Source organism: Oncorhynchus mykiss, chromosome 29 (assembly GCF_057628025.1).
Source record: "Oncorhynchus mykiss isolate SJ-2025 chromosome 29, ASM5762802v1, whole genome shotgun sequence".
Lineage (NCBI taxonomy): Eukaryota > Metazoa > Chordata > Actinopteri > Salmoniformes > Salmonidae > Oncorhynchus > Oncorhynchus mykiss.
This window is the reverse complement of record NC_143050.1, coordinates 37,086,979-37,108,772: the sequence shown is the minus strand read 5'-3', so window position 1 is coordinate 37,108,772 and position 21,794 is coordinate 37,086,979. Positions and strand designations below refer to the sequence as shown.

General features: G+C 42.2%; 2 protein-coding genes and 1 long non-coding RNA gene across 4 annotated transcripts in view; 1 reads left to right on the top strand and 2 right to left on the bottom strand.

Moving 5' to 3' along the window:
- ttll11 (tubulin tyrosine ligase-like family, member 11) overlaps positions 1-5,548 on the bottom strand; it is a 42,706-nt gene extending 37,158 nt beyond the window's left edge. The window contains exon 1 of one of the 2 annotated variants that reach the window (XM_021590597.3): positions 4,241-5,548. In XM_021590597.3, coding sequence (XP_021446272.2) covers positions 4,241-4,810 — 570 coding nt within the window. In that variant the 5' untranslated portion in view covers positions 4,811-5,548. The remainder of the gene's footprint in view (positions 1-4,240) is intronic. The other variant, XM_036967575.2, reaches the window with a different exon arrangement.
- The window catches only part of LOC149970437 (uncharacterized), a 223,759-nt gene that overhangs the window by 196,708 nt on the left and 5,257 nt on the right, over positions 1-21,794 (bottom strand). The window lies entirely within an intron of this gene.
- Positions 10,598-21,794, top strand: part of LOC110509607 (G protein-coupled receptor kinase 5) — a 28,782-nt gene continuing 17,585 nt past the window's right edge. Inside the window, exon 1 of the mRNA XM_021590598.3 lies at positions 10,598-11,004. Within this exon, the coding sequence (XP_021446273.3) occupies positions 10,953-11,004 (52 nt within the window). The 5' untranslated portion in view covers positions 10,598-10,952. The remainder of the gene's footprint in view (positions 11,005-21,794) is intronic.

The following is a 21,794-nucleotide window of genomic DNA, read 5'->3' as shown; positions in this document are numbered from 1 at the left end:
CTCCTCCACGTCTCCTGATGTACTGGCCTGTCTCCTGGTAGCACCTACATGCCCTGGACACTACGCTGACAGACACAGCAAACCTTCTTGCCACAGCTCGCATTGATGTGCCATCCTGGATGAGCTGCACTACCTGAGCCACTTGTGTGGGTTGTAGACTCCGTCTCATGCTACCACTAGAGTGAAAGCACCGCCAGCATTCAAAAGTGACAGTGTTGCTTCCTAAGTGGACAGTTTGATTTCACAGAAGTGTGATTGACTTGGGAGTTACATTGTGTTGTTTAAGTGTTCCCTTTATTTTTTTGAGCAGTGTATAATTTATATTTTTCAATATTCATAAATGAATGTAAGAAAATTGTTATTGAAAATACCAAATCATATTACAGAGCAAGTTTCATATGACACCAACTTAAGCAACGACAGATGAAAGAGAGTTTCAAAGGAGGCCTGGTTAAGGCCAAAGGCCATGTCACAAATATTCCAAATTTAAAATGAATTATGTAAATTATGCTTAAAAGATACAAATATCACATTACAGTACCAGTCGAAAGTTTGGACACACCTACTCATTCAAGGATTTTCATTATTTGTACACATATGGAATCATGTAGTAACCAACAACAAAAAAAGTGTTAAACAAATCAAAATATATTTTATACTTGAGATTCTTCAAAGTAGCCACAACTTTGCCTTGAAGACAGCTTTGAACACTCTTGGCATTCTCTCAACCAGCTTCATGAGGTAGTCACCTGGAATGCATTTCAATTAACAGGTGTGCCTTGTTAAAAGTTAATATGTGGAATTTATATCCTTCTTAAATGGTTTGAGCCAATCAGTTGTGTTGTGACAAGGTAGGGGTGGTATACAGAAGATATACTTTTTTGGTAAAAGACCAAGTCCATCTTATGGCACGAACAACTCAAACAAGCAAAGAGAAACAGTCCACCATTACTTTAAAAGACATGAAGGTCAAGAACTTTGAACGTTTCTTCAAGTGCAGTCGCAAAAACAATCAAGTGCTATGATGAAACTGGCTCATGAGGATCGCCACAGGAAAGGAAACCCCAGAGTTACCTCTGCTGCAGAGGATACGTTCATTAGTCACCAGCCTTAGAAATTGCAACCAAAATAAATGCTTCAGAGTTAAAGTACCAGACACATCTCAACATCAACTGTTCAGAGGAGACTACGTGAATCAGGAATTCGTGGTTGAATTGCTGCAAAGAAACCATTACTAAAGGACATCAATAATAAGAGACTTGCTTGGGCCAAGAACTATAATCAATGGACATTAGACCGGTACAAATCTGTCCTTTGGTCTGATGAGTTCAAATTTGAGATTTTTGGTCCCAACCGCCATGTCTTTGTGAGACGCAGAGAGTAGGTGAACGGATGATCTCTGCATGTGTGGTTCCCACCGTGAAGCATGGAGGAGCAGGTGTGATGGTGCTTTACTAGTGACACTGTCTGTGATTTATTTAGAATTCAAGGGACAGTTAACCAGCATAGCTACCACAGCATTCTGCAGCAATACGCCATCCTATCTGGTTTTGCACTTAGTGGGACTATCATTTGTTTTTCAACAGGACAATGACAGGACACCTCCAGGCTGTGTAAGGGATATTTGACCAAGAAGGAGAGTGATGGAGTGCTGCATCAGATGACCTGGCCTCCACAATCATTCGACCTCAACCCAATTGAGATGGTTTGGGATGTGTTGGACAGCAGAGTGAAGGAAAAGCAGCCAACAAGTGCTCAGCGTATGTGGGAACTCCTTCAAGACTGTTGGAAAAGCATTGAAGCTGGTTGAGAGAATGCCAAGAGAGTGCAAAGCTGTCAAAGGCAAAGGGTGGCTACTTTGAAGAATCTCAAATATAAAGTATATTTTGATTTGTGTAACACATTTTTGGTTACTACATGATTCCATATGTGTTATTCCATAGGTTTGATGTCTTCACTATTATTCTACAACGTAGAAAATAGTAATAAAAAAAGAGAAAAACCCTTGAATGAGTAGGTGTCTAAACATTTGACTGGTCCTGTATGTCAACAATCCTTCCTCCGAAAGGACCCTAAATATGAATAAAATGATATTGTTCTGTTCTATTTGTGAGAAATCACTCACTACACCTCAGCACTGCATGCCTCCAACCTCTTTTCAGACTGACAGGGGATCAGTTACGCCCTTGACTATGTTAAAGGTGTATCTGTCAGAACAAAGGGTAATGTATAGGGCCTCCGTCTACAAAAGTTTTGGAACCAGATCAGATGCGCTGAGGCGGACTTGGAAAGGATTACGTTTCTACGCATGACGGTCATCCGTGGTGAGAGTAAAGAGAGTTGTTTACCTCTCACAAACTCCTCTGGGTCTCATGTATAATGAACCACACCGTTGATAATGGCTGAAGGCGGGTATTAATTGCGTCACATTCGATGCCTGTAGGGCCGAACAGATGGAGCTCGCCTGGCGACGTGAGGAGACCCGTATCAATTAGCCATCTCATAAATGTATTAAAAGACATTGCTTGCCATTAAGCACAACTTTCAGACGGCACATACCCAGGTGCAGGCTGTGTAACCGTATACGGGACTTGGAGCGGTCAGGCCGGTGTGAAAGGGTTAACAGAGGCCGTGTGACCTCATCAATGTGTTGTAGGACACTGTCAATCAACACTAACATTGAAGGCCTTCTATGCTATTCTTTATCAAGCCCTTGAGGGACAAAAGACTACGAACAGATTAAAACTGTTGATGCAACAAAGATTAATGGGTTGTATAGTGGTAGCTGCTATACCGGTTATAACATTGTTGTTCCTTTATATAGTTGTTGTAGTAATTTATGCTGTTTTGTATTATTACGCAAGCGGAATAAGCGTCAGTCCTACAGGAAACTGGAGTCGTGCACCCCTGATAGATGTAGGCCACTCACGGCCGGCCCGCTCATTAGGCAGGATTAGGCGGCCGTCTACGGCGGCAGATTGACGCGGGCGGCCTTTTCTGAGGTAAACTGCCCAACAACCTGAAAATAAAAGGAGAGCCACACACTCTAGGAGCTCAGATGCAAAACATTTTGACAGCCAAGCTGTCTTCGTCAGGGTATATGACTGCCCAACAACAACACATAAAACCTCACATAATTCTGCCCCCAAAACAAGGACAATTTGCTTCATCCAGTGGCATAACGTTTTTTTTTTTAGGTTGAGTGTTGATGTCGCCCTGTGATAAGCAGTGGCCACTTAGTCAAAATATGTTGCGTGTCCATTCCCAGCGTGCCTCTCCAGGGTGCGGTTGGATTTGACTGCTACTGTATGTCAACAATCCATCCTCCAAAAGGAGCCTAAATATGGATAGAAAGGTGTCAAAATCCCCTTGATACCATTCCACTCATTCCGCTCCAGCCATTACCACAAGCCCGTCCTCCCCAATTAAAAAGGTGCCACCAACCTCCTGTGATGGTCATTCATACAATTCCATTGAGGGCTGACATGGTAAACTACACCCCAGTATACACGAGACAATGTCTTTTGGATGTTTGTTTTTTTGTTGGTCTTGTCCAGATGTCCTTTTTGGTGTATTACAAACGGTAGGCTTACCACGTAGATGGGCATTCATCAAATTCAATTTCAGCTAACACTGTAGGCTACACCTCCGTAAGCACAGGCCGACGCCGACTGGATGCTTTTTTTGGTGCAGTCCGGACCAGCCTTGATTTCCACACCCACAGATATTGGTTTTTGGTCCGGACCAAATCTGAACCAATTATAGATGTCTATATTTGGTTCAGATTTGGTCAGGTCTGGACCAGCCTTGATTTGGCCCAAAACATAGACGTCTATAAATGACATCTTTTCAACTTTCATTCAGAACCTAAAAATGACCTAGTTTCAACTTCCGGAAAATAAGTATTATTCAACTTCCGGAAGATGCCTTCTCAACGTCCTGGAAAATATGTACTAAACGTACTGAAAATACGTCTTTTCACCTTTCATTCAGAACCTAAATTGAACGCAACTTCAACATCTGAAAAATACGTATTTTAGACTTATTTTCAATGTCATTTAGCTCACTGGGACTATACTAGTTTTGCAGGGGCCACATTTTTTGGTCTCAACGAGGGCGGCGGAATGGCAAGGACCGGCCCATAGCCTTCTGAACTCCCTAACTTAAGCACAGAGGCCATGTTGACTATCTATGGCCTACATTTTGTCAATAAATATGAATCAATGAAACAAGGACTTACCTCTTTCCATTTGAGCTGCCTGATGCTGAGCTTCAGTGCCTCCAAAGAGGTTTTGGCTTTGAACGTGTCCACGGTGACTGGCTTCCTCCTCTTCGCAACTTTGTTGGCGTCCTCTTTGTTGTGTGGGCCTACTTTGATGTCTTCTGGCAGGTGGATGGGAACAGCGTTCCCATTTGTTTCCGTCTTCCCCTGCAGCATCTTCCCAGTCCCTTTGATTTGAAGCGTCTGCTGCTCATTGTCTTTTCGATTCACAGGTTTCCCAGAATTGGCATTGGAAGCTACTATTGTCCCTTGCAGTGCAGGGACTGAATCCTGCTTGGTGCCCGTGTTCTTCTCATCTTTGCCTAGTTTGCTCCTACTTTTACTCTGATTCCTGCAAGTGACAGTGGTCTTGGGTGGTTCCCTCTGGGCTGGGGGGGTACAACTAGCCGGGATTGGGGAGACAGATGCGGGCGGGGATGCCACCAGCACCTCATCCTCGATCATATCTGCCTCCTCCTTCTCCACACCCTCGCCGGATGATTTCATTTGTTCGAGTTGAACCTTCACTTTTACATAATGATCACTCATTATACGAATCAATACCACAAGGCAGGGCTCCGCAATAACGCACAGCCCGAAAATAATGTGTGAGCCAGTGACAAACAGAAATTTGCATAGCTGTCCAGGCACACGCTAGCTACAGTGTAACCACTCGTGGACCAGCTTGCCTAACGTTGCAACGGTGCCGACAGTTCAGCTAGACTACAGATGATTCAGTGAAACCGCCCATGGACAGAGCCCATGTCAGCTGTCATCGTTAAGTTGCCTAGTAGCTAGCCAAGTAAGGCTTTAAACTAGGCTATTGTATGTGAGGTTTGGGCAAAATCTTCCCACGAGATATAGCTAACGTTAGCTAGCTAGACACTTTGTTTCATCCCCGGAAAGCAAATATTTGCTTAGGTTGCGATAGCTGGCTATCATTATTCAATCACTGAGTAGAGTAAATTGCAGGGCTAGCAGGCTAGCTAACACCAGTGGACATTGCTGGCTTGACTGCCTCACACCGCTAGCTTGCACCTAGCGAACAGTAACACATCAGTTGTCTTTTGTGTCATCCACAGAATCGAATTTCGCCATTTAATCTACAGATTGTATCGAGTTACCTTTCAAATGCATTGATAGCAAGTGAATATCGTCCGATCATCGGGACAAGACTGTCGTGCGGCAGATGTGCCCCTGCCTGGCTGTCACTGTGCCTGGGTCGGCGGAAGAGTCATTTTGGCAACAATTGCGCAAGGCCAGCAGCACAAATGATGACGTCACTTCGCATGGAAAGGTTGAAACCTTCAAAATAAAAGCCCGCATTTCAAAACATTGCAAATGTGAATAACTCAATGAAAAGATATTACATTTGAACTAATTTCCATTTTTATTGTGCGTATAAGGATAAGGAATTGATGGAAACAATTATGCTTCCCTTACAAAAAATGAACACCACTATCGAACAATACAATGTTTAGACTGTTCACAATATTGGGCTGTAGAGAAAAAACAATTGTATGTGCAGAGGAATAGTTGGGTTGGGTATACTCAGTAGGGCCTGTAGAATACCCAGCAGCACTTTCTATTCCACTGACTACATTCACTGCAATATAGGCATACTATAGGCATATATTATAGGCACATACATGACATATTTGCTTATAGAGAAACAAATACTCCATGTGTCAAAGTAAACGTGGCGTTGGGATTAATCAGTAGGGTCTGTAGAATATATACAGTACCAGGCTAAAGTTTGGACACATCTACTCATTCAAGGGTTTTTCTATATTTTTACTATTTTCTACAGAAGAAAATAGAATAATAATAGTGAATACATACTATGAAATAACACATATGGAGTCATGTAGAAACCAAAAAAGTGTTAAACAAATTAAAATGTATTTAATATGAGAGATTACTCTATACTCCTCTATAAACTGGTCATCTCTGTATACCCGTCGCAAGACCCACTGGTTGATGCTTATTTATAAAAACCCTATTAGGTGTCACTCCCCCCTTGTTCCCCTCTGAGACAACCCAATTGAGATGGTTTGGGATGAGTTGGACTGCAGAGTGAAGGAAAAGCAGCCAATAAGGGCTCAGCATGTGTGGGAACTCCTTCAAGACTGTTGGAAAAGCAGTTCTCATGAAGCTGGTTGAGAGAATTGCAAGAGTGTGCAAAGCTGTCATCAAGGCAAAGGGTGGCTTCTTTGAAGAATCTCAAATCTCAAATACATTTGGATTTGTTTAACACTTTTTTGGTTACTACATGATTCCATATGTGTTATTTCATAGGTTTGATGTTTCACTATTATTCTACACTGTAGAAAATAGTCACACAAAAAAAATGTGAATGAGTAGCTGTGTCCAAACGTTGACAGGTACTGTATAAGGTGTTATTTCTTGGGGGACTGTGGTATAAATACCCAGCTGCACTTTATACTGCATCCACTACATTCACTGTAATACACTATAGGCCTATAAATTGCATAGTAGGAAGTGCTGCTGGGTATTTACACAGCACTCCCACAACAAATAACACCATATTTAGATTCCACAGACCCTACTGAGTATTCCCAATTGCACTTTTACCTCGGCATGTAGAATCGTTTTTTCTCTATAAGCCAATATGTTAAAGGGTTCCAAAGGGGTTCTACGGTGATCCCCATAAGATAACCCTTTTTGGTTCCAGGTCAAACTATTTTGGCTTCCAGGTAGAACCCTCTGTAGAATGGGTTCTACCTGCAACCAAAAGGGTTCTACCTGGAACCAAAGATGGTTCTTCAAAAGGTTTCTCCTATGGGGACAGCCGAAGAACCATTTTAGTTTCTACATAGCACCTTTTTTTCTAAGAGTCTAGTGTAGGCTTATTGCATCGCAAGTGAATGGAGTGTGGGTGGAGTAGAAAGTGCTGCTGGGTTTCCAGACCTCAATCCCCCATGAAATAGCACAATATATAGATGATACAGACCCGACTGAGTATTCCCAACCCCAATTTTGCCTCGGCACATAGAATAGTTTCTCTATAAGCCAATATGTAATTAACAGGCCTATAGTGTCTTGCATTGCAGTGAATGGACTGGGTGGAGTAGAAAGTTCTGCTGGGTAATTAGACCTCAGTCCCCCAACAAAAAAACAGCATATATAGATTCGACAGACCCGACTGAATATTTCCAACCTCACTTTTACTTTTTACACATAGAATCGATTTCGACGAGCCATTGCTGCATGGACCTAGCTTTGTGCATGGGGGCATTGTCATGCTGAAATGGGGAAGGGCCTTCCCCAAACTGTTGCCACAAAGCTGGAAGCACATAATCGTTTATAATGGCATTGCATGCTGTAACGTTAAGGTTTCCCTTCACTGGAAGTAAGCGGCCTAGCCCCAACCATGAAAAACAACCCTAGACCATTATTCCTCCTTCACCAAACTTTGCATTTGGCACTATGCATCCGGGCAGGTAGCATTCTCCTGGCTTCTGCCAAACCCAGATTTGTCCGTCAGACTACTGTTTCCACTGCTCCAGAGTCCAATGGCAGCGAGTTTTACACCACTCCAGCCGACGCTTGGCATTGCGCATGGTGATCTTAGGTTTGTTTGCGGCTGCTCAGCCATGGAAGCCCATTTCATGAAGCTCCAGATGAACAGTTATTGTGCTGACATTGCTTCCAGGGGCAGTTTGGAACTCGGTAGTGAGTGCTGCAACCGAGGACAGGCGATTTTTACGCGTTACCCATTTCAGCACACTGCGGTCCGGTTCTGTGAGCTTGTGTGGCCTATCACTTCGTGGACGAGCCTTTATTGCTCCTAGATGTAATAACAGCATTTACAGTTGACCGGGGCAGCTCTAGAAGGGAAAGGTGGCATCCTATGACTGTGCCACATTGAAAGACACGGAGCTCTTCAGTAAGGCTGTTCTACTGACAATGTTTGTCTATGGAGATTTCATGGCGGTGTGCTCGATTTTATACACCTGTCAGCAACAAGTGTGGTTGAAATAGCCAAATCCACTCATTTGAATGGGTGTCCACATACTTTTGTACATAATGGGTATTCATTTTATTAAAATTGTATTTCTTTAAATATAGCCTACACAATAGATTTTAACATACCAGTATTGGTGTGTAACCCTTCTAAAGAAATGCTGGTATAAATAATACAATATAAAAAATAAAAGTACATAAAATTAGCCATTTATTTTTCCGAAGGTGGTTCCAAACGCGACTCTTATTTTGAAAAGGAATGCACCATTGTGCTGCCAGCATGATATCCCGCTTCTAGGAGAACGGTCATCTCATTTTGTTGTACCGTGGACATCGCCTGTGTTTTGATCCCCTTGACAACGCAACTGACGGAAGAGTTTGAGGGACAAAACAGCTGACAAGCTGGCAGTGCTGTAGTTCTATTACCAACAGAGGACGTGCTTTCTCTATTTTAGGTACATTTATCTACTGTTTCTCCGATATGCTGCCAATATTGTATTTCTAACAACACTCCCTCTGCGCGGATTAATGACGCGGAAGGTGTGGTGAGGTATTAGTGGTTGTGAAGGTTGCACAAGTACCTGTATTGTGCCCACCCTTAAGAAAAAATATTGCAGTCTGACTAGTGTAGTATAACTGCAGAAAACACCACGTCCAAAATAACCGTTTTTTTTACTACAGTAATTTTGCAGTGTAACTTTTTTCAATTTTCGCCTAAAATGACATACCAAAATATAACTGTCTGTAACTCGGGCCCTGAAGCAAGGATATGCATATTATTGATACCATTTGAAAGGAAACACGTTGAAGTTTGCAGAAATGTGAAATTCATGTAGGAGAATATAACACATTAGATCTGGTAAAAGATAATACAAAGAAAAAAATATGCGTTTTCTTTTTGTTGTTCCATTATCTTTGAAATGCAAGAGAAACGTCACAATGCATTATTTCAGGTTAGGCGCGATTTCAATTTTGGTCACTAGATGGCAGCAGTGTATTTGCAAAGTTTTAGACTGGTCCAATGAACCATTACATATCTGTTCAAAATGTTGTGTCAAGTCTGCCCAAATGTGCCTAATTGGTTTATTGATACATTTTCAAGTTCATAACTGTGCACTCTCCTCAAACAATAGCATGGTATTATTTCACTGTAATAGCTATTATAATAAATAAATGTTCTTGTTACCTACAACCTCATGCATCCTGTAGAGAATAACTGCAGTTCAACTGCAGTACACTTTTATAATTTTTTTCATGGCTTGCCTTTGGCAGCAACTTAGGGTACTAGGGGCTAACTAGCCCCCCTAAGAACAATGTATAATTGCTGACACAAAAAAAGCACATTTTGGAGGGGAAAAAATGTGGATGTGGATGAAGATCATGCTTAGGCGAATAAACTACAAAGGGAAATAAATGTTTTTGTTATTTCATGGGGGGTGCCAGTTACCCCGGTACTACGACAGAAGATTATGGCATCGGGTTTCACACAAGTGTGTTAAAATCCATTTAATCCGTTTTTATTTAGAAATGATTTAGTAAGTAATACCTAACAGCTAAATCTAGTTGTCTTATTTGAATTATTTAAATTAAATATGGGGGATAAATGGTGTTGCACATGCCACCATTAATATCCGCACTATAGGGAGATTTCATGTAAAGTCCCTCTTTTTAACTCACGTGCACATTCATTTTCTGTGTTCTTTCTGTGTTGTTCCTTTTCCATACAATCCATTATGTACAATTGCACTAAATCTCAGCAGTCTTAAAAAAGGCCATTCAGGACCACAAGGTTTTCAATTGTTGTTTTTAATTCATGAAAAATATTAATTGGAATATAACATTGGAATGGAATATAACCAATAACATTATAAATAACATTGGAATATAACATTTAATAACAATAACTAATTCAGTGTAACATTGATGTGGCAACTCTCTTATGCTCTGCTATTGCACCATCCTAGGTCACAAATAAAGCTATCCCCAGTCAAATTGGAGCACAACTCATGAGCCCACCTTCTGCACTGCTCAAGCCTAATCCAGCCCCCCACCTGTGACTGAAAACAGGGGGAGAGATGCCAATTGAAAAGTTCCCTCTTAAAAACATAGCTAGCTATATAACATAAAATGCTGTGTAAATTAGCTAAAAGTGGATTACTTATCTTAATGCTTTTCTATTGGTATATTTAAAAAATCATTATATAAATATCTATAAAAGTTGTGATGAAACAGAGGAAAAGTTGTGTTGAGCCAGAGCAGTGGCAGCCAGGGAAATTGCTGGGGAAAGAATTTGGTGACATCTTGTGGTCTTAATGTGATTTACGGGGGGAGGCACTTACCCCACCCTTTGTACCCTACCTGTGATGCCGCTGCCGGTGCACCTGGGCGCACCTGTATTCGTTTGGTCGGTTACTCTAGGCCTAAGCTCTGACAGATCGAACGCTTTAGCCTAGCCTACTTTATCCCACTTTTGATAAACAAGTTTATGTTAGGGTAGGGTAGGCTACTGCGTTTTTAGATCGGTATTTGGTTAAGAAACACTTTCCCATTTTATGGAATCTATCTCCGCATGAGAACGAGAACCAGGCTATGCGCGTCATCAGTAGAATGGATGGTAGTTAAATCTGTCATTGCAGACGGATGGTTTGAATAAGGTAAAGGAGAGAAAAACGAAAGTTGTTCCAGTCCGCATCACTCTGCAACAATGGAAATAGATAGTATGGCGGCAAACAGCGCACTCATCAGTGCCAGGGAAGGTAAGAAAGATATAGGAAAAACGACTTCTTCCATCACCATATAGAAGCAAGGAAACATTTTCTTCGGGAAAACATTTGTTCTTCTAGTTGTCACTTGTCAACATGTCTGTCTTTATGCGTTCGTTTTATTTAACCATGAAAGTCAGTAATGATGCGTCTACAGTTAGTTGTACAGTATATTCGTTTAAGAAGTTTAGAAAAACATAGCCTATTTACACCTCTGTTACAATGCTGTGTTGCCACATATGAGTAGGGGGGTTACAGTAGGCTACAGGCAGTGACGATTTTAGCATGTACATCTTGGTGGGGTAAATGAAAAACGTCTTTTTTTTTGCCAGCAAAGCCACTACACAACACTAAACAATACATTCAATGCACTATAAAGGTGACCACAAACTGTTAGGGCCTGCATAAAGCTGTCCCAACAGCAGAGTTTTCTTTTCAACATGATGAAGTGAAGGAGCCTTGTCTGGCAGCGAAACAGTTCATTCAGACTCATTACACTGCCTTAAAAAAAAAAAACATAGCTGATATGGATTACTTGTTTAAACAAATGTGGTTTCTACTGACAATTCAGATGTACAAACCCTGGCATAAGGGAACGACAAGTGGAAAAGAGGCCATCCATAATTTCGAATTAAGCCATTATAATGAGCAAGGTAGGACAGACGTAGTCAACGTAACTATTTGACCAGAACTTTTGAAATGTACAGTGACAGAACTCAGAATATGGACAGTTCTAGAATATGGACAGTTCTTACATTTTTCTCCCTGTCCACCAAGTCAGAACCGTAGAATAAATCAAATCAAACTTTGTCACATGCGCCAAATACAAAAGCCGATGAATCGGAATGGCCGATTAATTAGGGCCGATTTCAAGTTTTCATAACAATCGGCAAATCGGCGCCCAAAAATACCGATTTCCGATTGTTATGAAAACTTGAAATCGGCCCTAATTAATCGGCCATTCCGATTAATCGGTCGACCTCTACTTGTAAGTAAGAATTTCACGGTAAGGTCTACAGTTTTTGTATTTGGCGCATGTGACAAAGTTTGATTTGATTTTTTAACATTTATTTTAAAAAACAAACCTTTATTTAACTAGGCAAGTCAGTTAAGAACACATTCTTATTTTCAATGACAGACTAGTAACGGTGGGTTAACTGCCTTGTTCAGGGGCAGAACAACATATTTTCACCTTGTCAGCTCGGGGGATCCAATCTTGCAACCTTACAGTTAACTAGTCCAACGCAATAACGAAGCCAAGGTAAGTTGCTAGCTAGCATTAAACTTATCTTATAAAAAACAATCAATCATAATCACTAGTTAACTACACATGGTTGATGATATTACTAGATATTATCTAGCGTGTCCTGCGTTGCATATAATCTGACTGGGCATACAAGTATCTAAGTATCTGACTGAGCGGTGGTAGGCAGAAGCAGGTGCGTAAACATTCATTCAAACAGCACTTTAGTGCGTTTTGACAGCAGCTCTTCGTTGTGCGTCAAGCATTGCGCTGTTTATGACTTCAAGCTTATCAACTCCCAAGATGAGGCTCGTGTAACCGAAGTGAAATGGCTAGCTAGTTAACGTGCGCTAGTTGTCATTGTGTTGCTGGTTCAAGCAAAGGGAGGAGCGAGGAGAGGGACGGAAGCTACAGTGGGGCAAAAAAGTATTTAGTCAGCCACCAATTGTGCAAGTTCTCCCACTTAAAAAGATGAGAGGCCTGTAATTTTCATCATAGGTATACTTCAATTATGACATACAAAATGAGAGAAAAGAAATCCAGAAAATCACATTGTAGGATTTTTTATGAATTTATTTGCAAATTATGGTGGAAAATAAGTATTTGGTCACCTACAAACAAGCAAGATTTCTGGCTCTCACAGACCTGTAACTTCTTCTTTAAGAAAAGAGGCTCCTCTGTCCTCCACTCGTTACCTGTATTAATGGCATCTGTTTGAACTTGTTATCAGTATAAAAGACACCTGTCCACAACCTCAAACAGTCACACTCCAAACTCCACTATGGCCAAGACCAAAGAGCTGTCAAAGGACAAAGTATGTAGGATGCCAGAGAGATATGTATCCCGTAGTTAAGAAAGTAATACTAAGTGTATGTTGTGTAGTAAGCTGTTAGTAAGCCCATGTGTGCCTCACCCTAATAATTTGGTCTGTTTTCACCAACGCGGTATTGTAAACACATCGTTTGTGGCCGGTGTGCTGCTTTGACAGTGCTACTGATAGTAGTGGTGGCGTTTGGCTTGAACACAACCTTCTATAATATGTGTTATTTGGCCTGTCAAATGAAAAGCTTATTTAACGCGTCAAATCGTGTTATATGACGTGTATCCTTTTCGACACACAAAGACCCAAACGGCGTTCAATGTGCCTCACCCTAATAATTTAGTCTATTTTCACCTCTTAATTTCACCTACTGTTCTAACTTGGTGGTGCACATGTAGCCTATAACATGTTTTAGAGAAATGTAAACATCGAATATTGTAAGAGCTTTCAGTGTCTGTTTATAGGCCCCCTTTATTTATCGTACGGTTCTGACCTGTTGTACAGGGAGAACACTGTAAGAACGGCCCATGTTCTGAATTCTATCGCTGTACATTTCAAAAGTGCTGAACAAATAGTTATATTGACTACGTCCGTCGTCGCTCGCTCATGAATGTCTTAATCGAAATTACGGATTGCCTCTTATCTGCTTGTCGTCCCCTTATGCCATAGTTTGTACATCTCAATTGTCAGTAGAAAGCACATTTGTTTAAGCAAGTCAGCCATATCAGCTATGTTTTTTTTAAAGGCAGTAAATGAGGCTGAATGAACTGTTTCGCTGCCAGACAAGGCTCTGTTGATAGCCAGGTGTAGCAGCAGTAAGGTGCTGGGACTGCTGTTGGGACTCTGCTGCTTGGCCAGTTTTATGTAGGCCCTAACAGTTTGTGGGCCCCGTTTGTCACCGTTATAGTGCAATTAATGTATTGTTTAGTGTTGTGTTGTGTTGTTTTGTGTAGTGGCTTTGTTGGCATGCATCCCACATTTTTGGTTTGTTTTCCCCACCAAGCACCAGCGAGTAGCAGTGGTGTAAAAACAAATGGGGGGGGTCAATGTAAATACTCCAGGTGGTCATTTGATTAATTTTTCAGCAGTCTTATGGCTTGGGGGCATATAAGCAGACAATGAAAGCTCTTACAATATTCAATGATTACATTTCTCTAAAACAGTCTATAGGCTACATGGGCACCATCAAGTCAAATTAAATCAAACTTTATTTGCCACATGCGCCGAATACAACAAGTGTAGACTTTACTTTGAAATTCTTATTAGTTCAAGAAGAAAATATTTACCAAGTAGACTAAAATAAAATGTTATAATAAAAAGTAACACAATAAGAATAGCAATAACGAGGCTATATACAGGGGTCACCGGTACAGAGTCAATGTGTAGGTGGGGGCTAAGTGACTATGTAACGCTTGTCGTTAAAGGAAGACCAAGGTGCAGCGTGGAAGGCGTACATTTTCTTTTAATTTTAAATGTTCCACCAAAAACAATAAACAACTCAACAAACGTAAAGCTAGGAGTGCAAACACATGCAACACACAAAGACAAGATCCCACAACAGAAGGTGGGAAAAAGGGCTGCCGTAGTATGATTCCCAATCAGAGACAACGACGATAGACAGCTGCCTCTGATTGGGAACCATACTCGGCCAACAAAGAAATATAAACATAGTTTTCCCACCCTCGTCACACCCTGACCTACCAAATAGAGAATTTAAAGGATCTCTAAGGTCAGGGCGTGACAGACTATACATAGATAACAAACAACAGCGAGTAGCAGCAGTCTAGAAAAGGGGGTGGGGGGGTCAATGTAAATTGTCCGATGGCTATTTTTGTGATTTGTTCAGCAGTCTAATGGTGTGGGGGTAGAAGCTGTTGAGGAGCCTTTTGGTCCTAGACTTGGCCCTCTGGTACCGCTTGCAGTGTGGTAGCAGAGAAAACAGTCTATAACTTGGGTGATTGGAGTCTCTGACAATTTTATGGGCTTTCCTCTGGCCTATTATATAGGTCCTGGATGGCAGGATGCTTGGCCCCATTCGCACTACCCTCTGCTAGAGGTTGACCGATTATGATTTTTCAATGCCGATACCGATTATTGGAGGACCAAAAAAGCCGATACCGATTAATCGGCCGATTTAAAAAATATATATATATTTGTAATAATGACAATTACAACAATACTGAATGAACACTTATTTTAACTTGATATAATACATCAATAAAATCAATTTAGCCTAAAATAAAATTAAATATGTTCAATTTGGTTTAAATAATACAAAAACAAAGTGTTGGAGAAGAAAGTAAAAGTGCAATATGTGCATGTAAAAAAGCTTACGTTTCAGTTCCTTGCTCATTACATGAGAACATATGAAAGCTGGTGGTTCCTTTTAACAGGAGTCTTCAATATTCCCAGGTAAGAAGTTTTAGGTTGTAGTTATTATAGGACAATTTCTCTCTATACGATTTGTATTTCATATACCTTTAACTATTGGATGTTCTTATAGGCACTTTAGTATTGCCAGTGTAACCGTATAGCTTCCGTCCCTCTCCTCGCCCCTCCCTGGGCTCGAACCAGGAACACATCGACAACAGCCACCCTCGAAGCAGCGTTACCCATCGCTCCACAAAAGCCGCGGCCCTTGCAGAGCAAGGGGAACAACCACTCCAAGTCTCAGAGCGAGTGATGTTTGAAATGCTATTAGCGCGCACCCCGCTAACTAGCTAGCCATTTCACATCGGTTACACCAGCCTAATCTCGGGAGTTGATAGGCTTGAAGTCATAAACAGCTCAATGCTTGAAGCACAGCGACGAGTTGCTGGCAAAACGCACGAAAGTGCTGTTTGAATGAATGCTTATGAGCCTGCTGGTGCTTACCATCGCTCAGTCAGACTGCTCTATCAAATCATAGACTTAATTATAACATATTAACACACAGAAATATGAGCCTTATGTCATTAATAGGGTCGATTCTGGAAACTATCATCTCAAAAACAAGACGTTTATTCTTTCAGTGAAATACGGAACCGTTCTGTATTTTATCTAACGGGTGGCATCCATAAGTCTAAATATTCCTGTTACATTGCACAACCTTCAATGTTATGTCATAATTACACAAAATTAGGCGGCCCAAACTGTTGCATATACCCTGACTCTGCGTGCAATGCACTCAAGAGAAGTGACACAATTTTACCTGGTTAATATTGCCTGCTAACCTGGATTTCTATTAGCAAAATATGCAGGTTTAAAAATATATACTTCTGTGTATTGATTTTAAGAAAGGCATTGATGTTTATGGTTAGGTACAGTCGTGCAACGATTGTGCTTTTTTCGCAAATGCGCTTTTGTTAAATCATCCCGTGTTTGTCGAAATTGGCTGTCTTTGTTAGGAAGAAATAGTCTTCACAGAGTTCGCAACGAGCCAGGTTAGCAGGCAATATTAACTAAATATGCAGGATTAAAAATGTATACTTGTGTATTGATTTTAAGAAAGGCATTGATGTTTATGGTTAGGTACACATTGGAGCAAGACAGTCCTTTTTCGCGAATACGCACCGCATCAATTGTATGCAACGCAGGACACGCTAGATAAACTAGTAATATCATCAACCATGTGTAGTTAACTTGTGATTATGATTGATTGATTGTTTTTTATAAGATAAGTTTAATGCTAGCTAGCAACTTACCTTGGCTTCTTACTGCATTCGCGTAATGGGCAGTCTCCTCGTGGAGTGCAATGTAATCAGGTGGTTAAAGCGTTGAACTAGTTAACTGTAAGGTTGAAAGATTGAATCCCCGAGCTGACAAGGTAAAAATCTGTCATTATGCCCATGAACAAGGCAGTTAACTCACCGTTCCTAGGCCGCCATTGAAAATAAGAATGTGTTCTTAACTTACTTGCCTAGTTAAATAAAGGATAAATAATTTAACCAGCAAGTTGTGAACAAGTTCTCATTTACAATTGCAACCTGGCCAAGATAAAGCAAAGCAGTTCGACACATACAACAGCACAGAGTTACACATGGAGTAAAACAAACATACAGTCAATAATAGAATAGAAAAATAAGTATATATACAATGTGAGCAAATGAGGTGAGTTAAGGGAAGTAAAGGCAAAAAAAGGCCATGGTGGCGAAGTAAATACCATATAGCAAGTAAAACACTGGAATGGTAGATTTGCAGTGGAAGAATGTGCAAAGTAGAAATAATGGGGTGCAAAAGAGCAAATTAATTAAATAAATACAGTAGGGGAAGAGGTAGTTGTTTGGACTAAATTATAGATGGACTATGTACAGGTGCAGTAATATGTGAGCTGCTCTGACAGCTGGTGCTTAAAGCTAGTGAGGGAGATAAGTGTTTCCAGTTTCTGAGATTTTTGTAGTTCGTTCCAGTCATTGGCAGCAGAGAACTGGAATGAATGAACAGCATTCTCACATAGGTGTTCCTTTTGTCCAGGTGAGATAGGGCAGTGTGGAGTGCGATTGAGATTGTGTCATATGTGGATCTATTGGGGTGGTATGCAAATAGGAGTGGGTCTAGGGTGTCCGGGAGGATGTTGTTGTTGTAAGCCATGACTAGCCTTTCAAAGCACTTCATGGCTACCGACGTGAGTGCTACAGGGCAGTAATCATTAAGGCAGGTTACCTTCGCTTCCTTGGGCACAGGGACTATGGTGGTCTGCTTGAAACATGTAGGTATTACAGATCGGTCAGGGAGAGGTTGAAAATGTCAGTGAAGACACTTGACAGTTGGTCCGCGCATGCTTTGAGTACACATCCTGGTAATTCGTCTGGCCCAGCGGCTTTGTGAATGTTGACCTGTTTAAAGGTTTTGTTCACATCGGCTACCGAGAGCATTATCACACAGTCATCCAGAACAGCTGGTGCTCTCGTGCATGCTTCAGTGTTGCTTGCCTCGAAGCAAGCATAAAAGGCATTTAGCTCGTCTGGTAGGCTCGCATCACTGGGCAGCTCGCGTCTGGGTTTCCCTTTGTAGTCCGTAATAGTTTTCAAGGCCTGCCACATCCGATGAGTGTCAGAGCTGGTGTAGTAGGATTCAATCTTGATCCTGTATTGACGCTTTGCTTGTTTGATGGTTCATCTGAAGCCATAGCGGGATTTCTTATAAGCATCCGGATTAGTCTCCCACTCCTTGAAAGCGGCAGCTCTAGCCTTTAGCTCGATGCGGATGTTGCCTGTAATCCATGGCTTCTGGTTGGGATATGTACGTACAGTTACTGTGGGGACGACGTCATCGATGCACATATTGATGAAGCCGATGACTGAGGTGGTGTATTCCTCAATGCCATTGGATGAATCCTGGAACATATTCCAGTCTGTGCTAGCAAAACAGTCCTGTAGTGTAGCATCTGACCACTTCCGTATTGACCGAGTCACTGGTACTTCCTGCTTTAGTTTTTGCTTGTAAGCAAGAATCAGGAGGACAGAATTATGGTCAGATTTGACAAATGGAGGGCGGGGGAGAGCACCAGCTGTTATTGACAAAAAGACACACACCCCTCGTCTTACCAGAGGTAGCGTCTCTGTTCTGCCGGTGCATGGGAAATCCCGCTAGCTCTATATTTTCCGCGTCTTCGTTCAGCCATGTCTCGGTGAAACACAAGATGTTACAGTTTTTAATGTCCCGTTGGTAGGATAATCTTAATATTAGGTCATCAATTTTATTTTCCAATGATTGCACATTAGCAAGAAGAATGGAAGGCATTGGGAGTTTACTCGTTCGCCTCCGGATTCTCAGAAGGATCCCCGATCTGCGTCCCCTTTTCCGGCATCTTTTCTTCACGCAAAAGGCATGGATCTGGGCCTGTTCCAGTGAATGCAGGATTTCATTCTCGTTGGACTCGTTAAAAGAAAAGGTTTCTTCCAGTCCGCGATGAGTAATCACTTTTCTGATGTCCAGAAGTTATTTTCAGTTATAAGAGACGGTACCAGCAACATTTATGTACACAATAAGTTAAAAAATAAGTTACACAAAACGCAAAAAAAATAAAACGAAATAGCACAAATGGTTTGGAGAATGTAAAACGTGTTCTTCAGTGCATCTTAACAGTTACAACAGTCAGAACAGTAGGCCAAATTATGAGGTAGGAAAGGGACCAAACTATTAGGGTGAGGCACTTGGGCTATTAACAGTTTACTACACAACATACACTCAGTATTACTTTCAGTATACATATTTCCCTGGCATATTACATAATTTATGCAGCAGCATACAATACATTTTTGGACTCACCTTGTTGTGTTGTTGTCCGACTTCTGCCGAAGTTGGTCCTTCTCCTTGTTCGGGCGGCGTTCGAAGTCGCCGACCTTCTAGCCATCGCTGATCCTCTTTTCATTTTCCTTTGGTTTTGTCTTGTCTTGTATCACACCTGGTTCCAATCGCATACATTACATGTTGTGTATTTAACCCTCTGTTCCCCCTCATTGTCCTTGTCGGTGATTGTTTCTTTGTAAACTATGTGCAAGATATGTTCTGGTGTGCGACGGGTTTTGAACCCACTTGTATTATTTTGTATATTTTGGTTTTCGGTTGTGCTTCACTTGAACAGGAAGTTGGCGCGGCGGTCCTTCTTGTGGGCTCTAGACAGAGGCCCGAAATCCTGACTTGGAATTCCGAGTTGGATGACTGTTCAAAATTATTTCCCGTATTTTCCCAACTGAGCTAGTTTTATCCGAGTTCCCAGTTGTCTTGAACTCACTGAAGTCTGAGATTTCCCAGTTGCGAGTTCCCAGTTGTTTTGAACGCGGCAGAAGTCATGCTGGACTGACAGCATGGCCAATGTATTCAAACTTTTCTGGCCCATGGCATTACCCCCCTTTTTTTATATCCAAGTGGTAGTTATGAACTTGTCTTATCGCTGCAACTCCCCTACGGATTTCTTCTTGACACACTGCTCACTTAACCCGGAAGCCAGCCGCACCAATGTGTTGGAAGGAACACTGTCGAACTGACGACCAAAGTCAGCTTGCAGGCCACTGGCCCGCCACAAGCAGTCGCTAGAGCATGATGAGACAAAGAAATCCCGGCCAACCAAACCCTCTCCTAACCCGGACAACGCTGGGCCAATTGTGCGCCGCCTCATGGGTCTCTGGGTCACAGCCGGCTGAGACACACCCTGGGATCAAACCCGGGGCTGCGGTGGCGCCTCAGCACTCATTGTTGAATTTGTGATTTCCAAGTTGTTGTGTAATGTTTATGTCCAATGGTTTTTAGTTAAACATGACGCTGAATAATACGTCGCCATTGGGTACAGGCTACTCCCTGCTCTGTGGGAGATTGCAGTGCAAACGCTTGGACACAGCTACTTATTCAAGGGTTTTTCTTTATTTTACTATTATCTACATTGTAGAATAATAGTGAAGACATCAAAACTATGAAATAACACATATGGAGTCATGTAGTAACCAAAATAATTGTTAAACATATCATGTTTTAGGGGAGATCCAGATGCAGACAGTGTCGAAGTAACAAAAGTGTATTACTAGAACAGGGGGCAGGCAAAACAACAGGTCAAGGGCAGGCTGAGGTCAGTAATCCCGATCAGAGTCCAAAAGGTACAGAACGGCAGGCAGTCTCAGAGTCAGGGCGGGCAGAGGTCAATAATCCAGTGTGGTGTGAAAAGGTACAGAACGGCATGGTCAAAAGGCTCATGGTCAGGGCAGGCGGAATGGTCAAACCGGGAAAACAGGAACTAGAAACGGACAAGAGCAAGGGTAAACATGCTGGTAGGCTACACGAACAAAACAAACTGGCAACAGACAAACAGAGAACACAGGTGTAAATACACTGGGGATAATGGGAAGATGGGCGACACCTGGAGGGGGGGTGGAGACAAGCACAAAGACAGGTGTAACAGATCAGGGTGTGACAGTAACCCCCCTTTAGGGGCGCCACCTGGCGTTCTACCTGGGCACATGAGTGGTTGACCGGGGTGCCGGTGTTGGAAATCAGTGATGAGGCCTGGGTCCAGGATGTCCCTAGCGGGGGATTCTAGACACATGAAAAGTTGGATGTGTAAGGAGGGTACGGGGCAACCGAAGACGAACAGCAGAGGGGCTAATGACCTTGGAGATGGGGAAAGGACCGATAAACCCGAGGGGAAAGCTTGCGGGACTCCACCCGCTCTTGCTCAGGGAAGAGCGGGGTTTGATAACCCAAGGAACACTCAAAGGGCAAGAGACCCGTGGCAGAGCAAGGAAAGGTGTTGCAGGCGTATTCGACCCACACTAGTTGCTGGCTCCAGGTGGTGGGGTTGGCGGAGGTCCAGGCAGTGAAGAGATTATTATATATTTTTTATTTAACATTTATTAAACTATGCAAGTCAGTTAAGAACAAATTCTTATTTACAATGACGGCCTACCCAGTCGGAGACCATGTCCAATGGGAGTCCATGGATCCGGAAGATGTGCTGCACCATGAGGTGGGCCGTCTCTTTGGCAGAGGGTAGCTTGGGGAGAGGAATGAAGTGGGCAGTTCTGGAAAACCGGTCCACTACTGTCAGAATGGCGATAATGCCATCAGACGGGGGGAGACCCGTGACAAAGTCCAGGGATATGCGAGACCAGGGACAGTGAGGGACAGGCTGAGGTTGAAGGTAACCAGCCGGAGCTTGCCGAGGAGTCTTGTTCTGCGCACAGATCGTGCATGCAGCGACGAATGCAGAGACGTCAGGGCCACTAAAAGCATTGTCGCACAAAGGCCAGG